Source organism: Lithobates pipiens, unplaced genomic scaffold, assembly GCF_037356315.1.
Source record: "Lithobates pipiens isolate NorthernLeopardFrog02 unplaced genomic scaffold, aLitPip1_a1.2 Scaffold_8, whole genome shotgun sequence".
Classification (NCBI taxonomy): domain Eukaryota; kingdom Metazoa; phylum Chordata; class Amphibia; order Anura; family Ranidae; genus Lithobates; species Lithobates pipiens.
The window spans coordinates 434,143,703-434,155,767 of NW_027507903.1; the positions used below are offsets into that span (position 1 = coordinate 434,143,703).

Here is a 12,065-nt window from a genome sequence, read left to right on the forward strand (position 1 = left end):
TTTCCCTGGATTTTTGCTTAAAGTAAAACAGTTGTGTACCTGTTGCAAAGTAATGAAATCTGAGAACTTAAAATATAATAATTGTTGGTGATTCTCAGGTTTTATACTTAAAACAAATAACATACATGTTATACTTGTGGGCTCTGTGCAATAGTATTGCACAGAGCAGCACCGATCCTCTTCTTTTTTGGGTCACCCGTCAGCAGTCCTGGCTCTGCCCCCCCCCCACTGAGTGTCTCCAATACCAAGCCTTTTGCTACAAGGGCACTTGAACAAGCATGCTCCTGAGTCACGGCCCTGTCCATTCACACACACACAGCATGGTTCGGCCTTGCTCTCACCTCATTGGCTCACTGGCTGAGATTGACAGCAGCAGGAGCTAATGCCTCTTACTGCTGTGTGGGCCAATGAGGAGAGCGAGAGACCCAGGGGAGCTGCTGCTCTCATGCACACTGCTGAATTGAGATGAGATGGTGCTCAGGTAAGTGTGGGGTGGGGGGAGGTGAACTGCCCCCAGAAAGTTCTTTACCTTAATGCTTTAAGGTAAAAAAAAACTTCTGCCTTTAGAACCACTTAAGGACCACTCAAACTGACATTCCAAAAAAAAAGAACAATTGCATTAGAAATAATCTGTCATTGATGTCTCACAAATTTCCTTCAGTCATGTTGATTAACAGGTTTTGGTTTTTGGTTAACAGGCGTTTTTGAAATTACTGCTGTGTGGTTGCTTCAGAGAGATGGGTGAGGCACAACACTTTTTTTGTAGAGTCCACACATATCGATAGTGGCTATACAACCAGTGAGTGGGTTGAAAGTTTTCAATACAAGCCACCTCCTAGGAGACCTGGGCACATGCCAGAGATGACTGGATCTACAACCTCAGTTCCAAAAAAGTCTATATAAAAACAGAATGAAATGATTTGCAAATCTCATCAACCCACATTTTATTCACAAAAGAAAACATATCAAATCTTTAACCCTTACGCTGCCAGAGTAATTTTTTGCACACATGGTTCAAAAAATTATTTTATGCATGAAGATTACATAAAACCTGCCAAACATTATATAATTTCTGAACGCAGACACCCCAGAGAATAAAACGAAAGTGTTTTATGTCGCACAATATTACTGCAAAGGTCTAGGAAACCTACAATGTCAGTAAAAAATACACTAAAGTTCATTTTAAGACACACAAACACAATAAATGACCACATTTTTTGACAAAATATAAAAGACGAGGTTGCACCAAGTAAATAGATACCCAACATGTCAAACCCTAAATTTGCGTGCTCCCGTGAAAGGGCAACAAACTTCAGTAACCTATATTTTCCAAAGGCGTTAATTTAAAAGCCCCCTAGTGTAATGTTACAGAGGAGGTCTGGTGCTAGAAATATTTCTCTCACTCTAGTGTGAGTGGCGATATGTAACCTATATATCGCAATTGGCGTTTTCCTGTGTAGTTACCCCGACTAGTGTGTTTATGTTCGTACTTTACGTGCATATATGCGGAGGGGGGCTCTGCTTCCTCCCCTCTACCCAGCAGCACATGCTATATCGGCCCTGGGCCAAGCGGATGGGCAAGCGGAGCCCAAGATACATGTGGGGGCGCCATTACTGGGGGGGGGGTGTGTGTGTGTGTGAAAGCAATGGACTGAGGCACAGCTGCCCAAATTCTTCTATCTGACAGGCAGGAGTCATCAATTTGCACACAATCTCAACAGCTGTAGCCACCGAGAATGTGTATAAAACCCCCTACTGTCAGGTCTGTACGACATACGGACCTGGCCACGAAAGGGTAAACTGAGAAAATGTAACAATTTTAGAAAAGATTAGATAAATTTGAAATTAATGGCAGCAACACATCTCTAAAAAGTTGAGACAGGGCAACAAAAATCTGGCAAAGTATAACCTCAAATCCCCAAAAAGTTGTGACCGTTTACCACAGTGTAGAATCCGCTCTTCTTTTAACAAAACGTCTGAGGAGACTAGTTGCTGCAGGTTTTGTAGAGGAATGTTGTCTTATTCTTCTGAGCGTAGTCTGCTCTAAAATCTGAATATACAGTATCTTTCAGCATAGATGGTGCCTTTTCAGATGTTTAAACTATCCATTCCATACACACTAATGCACCTCCATACCATTAGAGAGGAAGGCTTTTTAACTTAGCGCTGATTGCTAAAAGAATTTTGCATTTCAGCCATGTCCCATGCTCTGAGATTTCTCCAGATTTTCAGACTCTTTTGATGACATTATGTACTGTAGATGATGATATACAGTAAACAGTCTACACTCCCCTGTTAAAATGTCATGTTTCTGTAATGTAAAAAAAATGAGACAAAGATAAATCATTTCAGATTTCAACATTTATTTTTTTCCACCTTTATTTTGACCTATAAACTGTACAACTCGATTGAACAACAAACTGAAATCTTTTAGGTGGGGAGAAGTAAAAATAAAAAAAAATAAGATCAAATGGTTGCATAAGTGTGCACACCCTTAAACTAATACATTGTTGAAGCACCTTTTGATTTTATTACAGCACTGTCTTTTTAGGTATGAGCTAATCAGCATGGAACATCTTGACTTGGCAATGTTTGCCCACTCTTCTTTGCAAAAGCACTCCAAATCTGTTAGATTGTGAGGGCATCTCCTTTGCGCAGCCCTCTTCAGAACACCCCATACATTTTCAAAGGGATTTAGGTCTGGGCTCTGGCTGTGCCATTCCAAAACTTTAATCTTCTTCTGGTGAAGCCATTCCTTTGTTGATTTGGATGTATGCTTTGGGTCGTTGTCATACTGAAAGATGAGGTTCCTCTTTCTGTTCAGCTTTCTAGCAGAAGCCTGAAGGTTTTGTGCCAATATTGACTGATATTTGGAACCGTTCATAATCCCCTCTACCTTGACTAGGGCCCCTGTTCCAGCTGAAGAAAAACAGCGCCAAAGCATGATGCTACCACCACCATGCTTCACTGTGGGTATGGTGTTCTTTGGGTGATGTGCAGTGTTGTTTTTGCACCAAACTTATCTTTTGGAATTATGGCCAAAACGTTCAACCTTGGTTTCATCAGACCATTACACATTTTACCACATGCTTTTGGGAGACTTCAGATTTTTGCAAAAATTTTGCCAGGCTTGGATGTTTTTATTCATAAGAAAAGGTTTCCGTCTTGCCACTCTACCCTATAGCCCAGATATATGAAGAATAGGGGAGATTGTTGTCACATGTACCACACAGCCAGTACTTGCTAGATATTCCTGCAGCTCCTTTAATGTTGCTATAGGCCCCTTGTCAGCCTCTTCTTATCTTTTCATCAATTTTGGAGGGACATCCAGTTCTTGGTAATGTCACTGTTGTGCCATATTTCTCCACTTGATGACTGTCTTCACTGTGTTACATGGTCTAAAGCCTTGGAAATAATTTTGTTCCCTTCTCCTGACTGATGCATTTTAACATAGTTATTCAGGTTTAAAAAAGACACTAGTCTATCAAGTTCAACCAAATAAATAAATAAAATAATAATACAATCCCATATTCACAAACCTACACCCACAGTTGATCCAGTGGAAGGCAAAAAACCCCAGCAAAGCATGCTCCAATTTGCTACAGCAGGGGAAAAAAATCCTTCCTGATCACTGAGAGGCAATCAGATTTTCCCTGAATCAACTTTTACCTATAAACATTAGTACCCAGTTATATTGTATACATTTAGGAAAGAATACAGGGCTTTTTTAAAGCAATCGACTGAGCTTGCCAGAACCACCTCTGGAGGGAATCTATTCCACATTTTCACAGCTCTTAATTTGAAGAAACCTTTCGGTATTTTGGAACTTAAATCTTTGTTTCCCCTAGGCGTTAAGAGTGCCCCCTAGTCCTCTGTGATGACCTTAAAGTGAATAACTCCACACTTAACAATGAGATCCCTCTGATGCTTTGGAAGCTCTCTGCTGACCACGGCTTTTGCTGTAGGATTTGACTATGCAAATGTCAGGAAAGACCTACTAGAACAGCTGAACTTTATTTGGGGTTAATCAGAGGCACTTTAAATGATGGAGGTGTGTACTGACTCCTATTTAACATGAGTTTGAATGTGATTGCCTAATGCTGAACACGGCCACATCCCCTATTTTAGGAGGGTGTGCACACTTATGCAACCACATTATTTTCGTTTTTTATGTTTATGAATTAATTTCTTAAAAAAGCTCCTCCATGCCTCTCTTCAATTTGGTTGCCCTTCTCTACTCTTTCTCTACTCTTTTTCGCCAGTTCCCCGATATCCTTATTGTGAACTAGTGCCCGAAACTGTACTGCATATTCTACATGAGGTATTGCTAATTTGTACAAGGGCAAAATTATATCTCTCTCTCTCGTTCGCTCTCTCTCTCATATACCGTATTTATAGGCATATAACACGTGGCGGCGTATAACACGTACCCCATGTTTAGGAGGGAATTTTAAGGAAAAAAAAACGTTTTAAGGAAAAAAAACTTACATTTAAATGCCCATCAATGCAGCCTTATCAGTGTCCATCTGCAGCCTTGCACAGCGTCCATCTGCAGCCTTGTCAGTGTCATTTGCAGCCTTCTCAGTGTCATTTGCAGCCTCGCAGCCTTGTCAGTGTCCATCTGCAGCCTTCTCAGTGTCATTTTCAGCCTTGCCCAGGCTGCAGTTAAACTGCAGTGACATGTCAGTGCAGTTTGAAAATGGCGCAGCCGAGATGCACAGAACCGGTCCTCTGTATCAGCTCTTCTCGGCTCCTCTCATGGTCCCGCCCAGTCCCACCCTATGATGGACATAACACAAGTCCAATGGCGGGACTGGGCGTGACTGTGAGCAGAGCTGAGTGCCGGCCATATACATACATAGCCGAGTGTACTCGGCTAGGCTCGGATAGCTCCGCTCACAGTCACGCCTAGTCCCTGTGTTATGTCCATCATAGGGCGGGACTGGGCGTGACTTTGAGCAGAACTAGCCGAGGATACAGCTATGTATAGATATCAGCGGCGCTCGCTCCTCTGCTCACAATCAGCGGGGGATCGGCGTATAACACGCACCCATGATTTTCCCCTGATTTTGAGGGGAAAAAAGTGTGTGTTATACTCCGATAAATACAGTACATCTCTTTTGATACTAGAAACTGCAGCTTGGCATTGCATGCTATTATTAAGTCTATGATCTTGCAGAACACCCAGATCCTTCTCCACTATTGATTCCCCCAGTTGTTCTCCCCAAAGGAATGTATGTATGATGCATGCATGTTTTTAGCCCCCAAGTTCATGACTTCAGATTTATCAACTTTAATTGCTAGTTCACACCATATGCAGTCCTTTTCTTTGTTTTCTGCCTCAAAAATGCATTGACGGTAGGTTACACAGATTCTAATGGCAAAGTTCACACCATTGCAGTGCATTTAAATACAGTCAACAAAAGTAGAACATGCTGCATTTTTTCTACAAGGAACTGTACTGGAATGTGGAACATAAAAAGCATTGAAAACACCGAAACGCATTACATATTGCATTGCCATAGTATTATCTCCATTTTCTTACAGTAGTAGTTGCACAGTCTGTCCAGTTATGACTGTGCAGTCCAATCGGCACCAGAGTTTGACTGCACTGCCAGTGCATTCCATAATCCAACAGACCTGGTCAGACCTAGTCAGATACACCCCCTGTCCTTCTAAACTTTACAAATTTGTGAGACAACAGCTGTGATGAGAGATGTGGCTGTTACTTATGCTAGCAAAGAATACTGAAATGGAGGGGCAGGAAGTGCATTTGCACTAAATGAAAAAGGTATTTTCATTTTTGAAATTTCATGAAAAATCTGTTAAAGCATGCCATTTAAAAGAACGGGACTAAAAGGTGCAAAAAGATTGGAACTTTTGTTGGGTTTTAAAATCCTAATCGTATATAAATACGTTTAATTTAAACTATTATATCTAAAAATATGTTCATTGGTTTCTGTAATAACATATTATTTATCATTTTAGATGTCAATGAGCTGAAAGTGTTTGTTGACCTGGCCTCCATTTCCGCTGGTGAGAATGATATGGATGTAGACCGTGTTGCCTGCTTCCATGATGCGGTGCTAGGGTATTCAACATTGCTGTATGACTTGAAGCCTGCATTTGGATTTGACAGCTTTATGGAATGTCTCAAGAAATTATGGAAGGCCTTAAAAAGTGACCCTAAACTTCCAGAAAAGTTGGTAAGCCAACTGAGCATATTTGATCTCATTAATTGCTTTGATTTTGTATGTAAAAAACACATTTCAGTGTATAATATTTATTTATACATATTTTCACATTACAAGCATTGGGTCTGTTTCTTGGCAAGTTAGTTCTAATGAGTCTCAATTAGTCCGCTGACCACCTAAAAACAATGAGCTTCCTGTGTGGCTATTATTTTATTTCAGCTGTTCTTGAGGAGTCAAGCTGGTCATACATCAAAATTTGTCCGGTTCAGCAGCAAATGACCAAGTTTCGATCCATGTGTGGTCACCGTGGTTGAAAATAGGTGGATCAACTGTCCTTTTGGATTGCAGCACTGATCTGTGTATTCTGACAGTAGTCGACCAGTAGACTCCTGTCTACTTGCTCTATTCTGACAGCCGGTAGACTGTTGTCTACCGGCTGTCAGAATACAATGACACAGCAGGAAGGATTTTTGCGTAGATGGGGCAATCTGGACAATTTTTTTTTCATTTAGCCCGCAGGTTAAATGCAAATAAACTGACTCATGTATGGCCAGCTTTAGAGTCATTATAGTAACCATTCTAATTTTCCTCTATTGGTTAGTGTTATTATAACCAGTGCTGGTATCCTGTAGAGCAGGAATGACCAGATACAGTACATATATTTGCCCAAAGAACATTGAACTCAAACCTAAGTGAAAATTATGTGATTTATTAAGAACAAGTGACAATCAATATAAAATCAACAGTCAATACAAACACCCAAACAAAAAACCTAGTAAACCTATGTAAAAGTGAATCCAACTAAAGCAAGCAAAAGCAAACCTACCTCAATTAACAACCAAGATCAGGATCAAGCTGAGAAACTGCAGGTCAGGAATGGGCCACAATGAGGAGAGGGTACAAACAAACAGAAATGATAGGTAACAGGTCACCGTAACCCGAAAGCATGGGCACAGAGGCCAAACACTGAGGTGCTGAGATATTCTTAAAAGCAATGTTAAACACAAAACCAAAAATTGAATATATTGCAGTTTGCCAATCCTTAGATGCAATGGCTGTATTTGTTTTCTTTAAAAAAAAATCTGTTTTCACCTGAGAAGCTGTCCAATAACACGTCTCCTGTATTAGAGTGCCTACACTCTAGATGGAGTACAGGGGAACATTAGAAAGCTGGACATTAAGCATTAAATAACTTGTCTCAACACTCTAAACTGGTACATTTGTAGAGCTTGTTCCGTTGAAACACAGCAGAATGTACCTACTGGTTTGATCACCAGGTGAAAATAAAAGAAAGAAAACCTTGAAAATGAATGCAGCCATCACATCTAAGAACTGTTAAGCTGCAATAGAATAAACGTTTGCTTTTGGAATTAATAAATACCCTCCCAACAGCCAATGTCAGATGCAGAATAATTCCTAGGACCTGCTAGCTGCTAGGAGACACCCACTGGTGGACACTGAAACTACACATTGCTAATTGCACAATAGAGGGCACAGGATAAATATTCATAGACCCCCGTGTTATAGGCTGATACCTTCAGCTGACTGGACACTGGCAAGCTTTTGAGGACACGCCTCCTGGGCATCCTCCCCATAACCCTACCCCACTCCATGAGTCCTCAGTGATGGACCTTTCTCACTTATAAAGAAATTACTCTAACTTAATGAGTTTATTATTATTCAGATTCTTCAGTCAATGCTTCAATCAACACTTCGCTGTCCCCTAAGAGTGCATTGACACTTGCAAATGTACCCCCAGCCTAATTACATATGAGAACCCCAGCAGAGGTTCCCACAATTAGCTGCAGACTTTCTATTGCCAGGACTGATTACTCTCATGTGATCGCTGCATGAGTGATTACGTGCAAGTGGGTGCAGTTAGCTGTGGAATAAAGCATTCGCCCATTGCTTTCAATGGGGCTGCCTCTCGCAGCTAATCACAGGATTCCTCGCTGGGATTCTCAGCTGTAATTTGGCTGCAGGTGCATTTATAAGACAGGGTCATCCTGTATCACTGACCATTACTGTAGCCCCACAATCCTGAATGGTATTTGTTCATACGTTTATATCTATCAGGGGTTGTGGGAATGAAGAGGACGGAAAGCAATGTTAGAGGCCGCAGAAGTTTTTTCACCCCCAGGCTCCTATGCAGCTGATGTTACTGCTTCACGCTATATGCTTGTGTTAATGTGCCCACTTCTGCTGTGCTTAGATCGAGATTGAGTGTGCCCACAATGTTGGTAAAAGGTAGCTATCCTTCCTGCCTGGCAGGGATCGTTTGGGGATCCAGCCAATTTGAAATAGGAATGGGGGCTTGTTTAAGGAAGTGGGAAAAAAGCAGGGAGTTGCTCTGGGTCTGAGAGGACGTACATCTCTGTTTCACGTGTCACATGGATGCTAAAGGGATGTCCCCAAGTGTAGGTAATGCCCGCCTGGCAGATCAAATCAAGTAGAGGGCAGACGCATGTAAAGGGTGTTCTGGGATACGTCTGGGAAAAGATGGATAGTGGAGTTGTCAAACTCAACCGGACTTTGACGCCAATCTCTTCTTTTAAGGAATAATAATGAACGCAACAAAGAACATCTCTAGGGTGACTGGCCCAATTATCTCTGGCCCCTCCAACATGGTGTACTCTATCCAGTTCAATGGGTGAAGCTGCTCCCTACCCAAAACCTGGTTTGAAATGGCAATCACTGTAAATTTTAAATCAGTGCTTGGTGATACTTCTGGGGTGTCTTTCAGCCGTATGTTGTTCCTATGGTTTTGGTTTTCACTGTCTTCAATGCGTAGTTGGTGTTGTCTGTGGCGTAGAAGGTGTGCAGAGGATGCAGATTACAGCACCAAAAGGAATCCTCTTGCGTAAGGGCTAGCACAGTTACAGCAGATTTAGAGGCTGTTACTAGTTTCCTTATCGCATCCAATTCTGTGTGCAGCGAGGATTCCATCTTTGTAGCCCATAGACTAAAATCTGCATGAAAAGCAGATATTAGTACAGCAGTCGCAAAGCCTGAGAATCCCCCAGGTATGTGAGACAATGTTGCAGCTGGATCATCCCCTGTCAGTTTATAGGACAGAGGTGTATTCATTGCTGACGACATGGGCTGCTCTAAGGTGTCAGCCTGGGTCACACCAGCCATGACTCTTTCCTCTGCCCTATCAGCCTTCTCAACCATCCCAGCCTTGTCAGTGGGTTTGTCAGTCTTTCCAGGTTGAGATCCACCTGCCTTGTCTGGATTAGTGGAGGCGGTAGTAGCGGCAGAGTCTTACTCGGTGCTGCGCGAAGGAGGTATCGCTGAACAGGTCTCCTCTGAGGTTCAGGTACAGCAGTATATGTAGGCGTTCTGTGGATCCTGAGCTGACATAGAGATCACGGGCATAAGCAGACAGCAGACAGTCTGCATGTATCAGGGAGACACGATACTCGGCATGCTCAGCTGTTCATTATCCTTAGCAGAAGGAAATATTATCCTGGTGGGACATGTCTTTGTTCCTGGACAAACAGATCTATATGGGAAGATCAGTCAGGGCCTCCCTCCACTTTTGGCTTCAATCTCCATCTCTTCTGATTGGGAAGTCCCTTCTCTCTCTCTATTGGATGGTGATCACAGCAGATGTCAGCCTGTTAGGCTGAGGTGGGGGAGGGGGGGGGGGGATTTAGGGTCCATGGTTGGCCCAGAATTGTTGGATGCTGGAGGAGTCTTGGCAGACATTCAAACCTCTGGAGCTACAGGTGATCAGACCTTGTCTGGTTCACTGAATGGAACTTCTCCATGGACTTATGGTCAGGATCCAGTTGGTTGAGGCCACGGCAGTGGGCTACGTCACTCATCAAAGCAGAACAAACTCTTGAGATCTCTCACATTCTTCAGTGGACAGCACTCCACGAGCTGGCTCTCTCCACTGTCTACTTCCAGTCGTGGACATTTGGCAGGTGGACTACTTCAGCTGGCAAACTTGGGATCCCTGAGAGTGGTCTCTGCACCCAGATGTTCTTCACCAGCTCTGTTCATGTAAGAGCACTGTATATGGATTTTCTGGCATTATGTCTCAACAGGAAGGTACCGCAATTGTGGCGAGTGAGGGATCTCCTGGCAGATGCAATGGATGCTGTGGTGGCACCCTGGAGCCATTATCTAATTTGCATATCTTAAGCTTATACCTTGTCAACTATGCAGGATACAGGCAAAAGGATCCCTGTCATTCTGGTGGCTCCAAATGATCTTGTCAACACTGGTTTGAAGACGGGGCATCTGGCTGCAGACGTTCCCTCGCAACTTCCTCCTCTTTGAGAAGATCTTGTGTCCCAAGGACTGATCTTCTATCCCACTTACATCACTGGCTGTTGGCCTGGCTGTTATTAGCCGAGTTCTGAGAGACAGGAGGTTGTCGGCTTCAGTCATTCCCACTATGTTGCAGGCACGTAACTCCACCTCTTGGAAAATTTCTTCTAAGTACCTTTCGGTGCCTCAAATTTGGCCTTTCTTCAACAGGGAGTTGATCAGTTTCCTTGAGTATTATTTGAGTACCTCCTTGATTGCTACCTTTTATTTGAGTGGTTTGGGCTGTGGCTTCTCTATGGCTTGTACCTTGTTCTTTTGGTTCTCCAGTAGCCTCCTCCTTTGAAAATATTAGGGATCTTCCCTTGCTCACGCTCTCCCTGAAGGACACCTTTTTGATTGCCATCATTTCTGCATGCCATGTGTCAGAATTGGTGGCCTAGTCCTGTCTCCCTATTTGGTTTTACACAGGGGTAAGATGGTTCTCCTTCCATGTCCCTTCTTCCCTCTAAATGTGGTGTCCAATTTTCACCAGAATAAGGACTTCTGTCTGCACCCTTCACATCATAAGGAGGTTGCGCTTCACTCCTTGGATTTGGTTCAGGCTGTTTGTGTTTATCTGCCTGCCTGCTACAGCCTCCTCAGGGACCTTTGTCAACTCTTTTATGTTGGGATATACTATCAGATCAGAGGGTAACAGGATTCCAGGCTGCAGACTTTGGCCGCATCAGCAGGTGCACTGAAAGCAGCACGTGAGCCATTAGTAGAGCATAAGCTTGGGGCACCTGGTACAAGGATACTGGTCCCCCGATGTGTAGAATCAGACATGTTGTGACCACTTGGTGGTTAAGTCAAGGCTGGTAGCAGGTGAGGGTTAGATGGGCAGAGGTTACCGGGCTGCATAAATAAACTGAAGATCAGAGTTCTTTGTGGCTTTTTGCAATGCAGGAGCATCAGTGGGGAGAAGCTTTGTTGCCACCAGAATAGCAGAAAAGAGCTCCACACTCTCGCCACTCCACCCAGCAGGTAACATCAGGGCTCAGTCTCTCGACAGTAACCCTTTTCATGGTGGAAACTGGTAGAAAGCAGTAATTTTGAAATCGCTTAGGCAATGCCAAGGAAGCTGGACTTTGTGTTAAGTAGGATGTGCTGCTTAAAATTTGCCATGCTGGATAATATATCAAATAAAATATATGACCACCAGACACTGCAGCTATCCCTAAAATGTATACATGTATACAATAAAGAGACATTTATTACTTTTCATTGCATGTTTAGTGGTGCAAATCCAATAAAATAAAAAATATATAACACAAAAGCTAAAAAATATATTTTATATGTATAAACATTAAAAATTAAGTAAATGTAAAAACCCTAATACAACATAGCCAGTCTAAATAGTGCATGTTATTTTACATAGAATGTTAAGTAAGCTAATATGAATAACTCAGAATTAAATGTAGTTGCCTGAACTGCATATCTACAGTCAAACTGTATTAAAAGTCTATAGAATATGTGCCAGAAAGGAGTGATGGTGCGGGCTCTGGTTTGGATAGAAATAAGACACATAGTTAAATAGACAGTGTCTATTAC

At 42.6% G+C, this 12,065-nt stretch overlaps 1 protein-coding gene across 4 annotated transcripts in view; it reads left to right on the top strand.

The window, feature by feature from the left end:
- Positions 1 to 12,065, top strand: part of LOC143964534 (E3 ubiquitin-protein ligase RNF213-like) — a 582,447-nt gene that overhangs the window by 307,058 nt on the left and 263,324 nt on the right. For all 4 annotated transcript variants that reach the window (XM_077474318.1, XM_077474320.1, XM_077474317.1 and 1 more), the window contains exon 22: positions 5,989 to 6,206. In XM_077474318.1, coding sequence (XP_077330444.1) covers positions 5,989 to 6,206 — 218 coding nt within the window. The remainder of the gene's footprint in view (positions 1 to 5,988; positions 6,207 to 12,065) is intronic.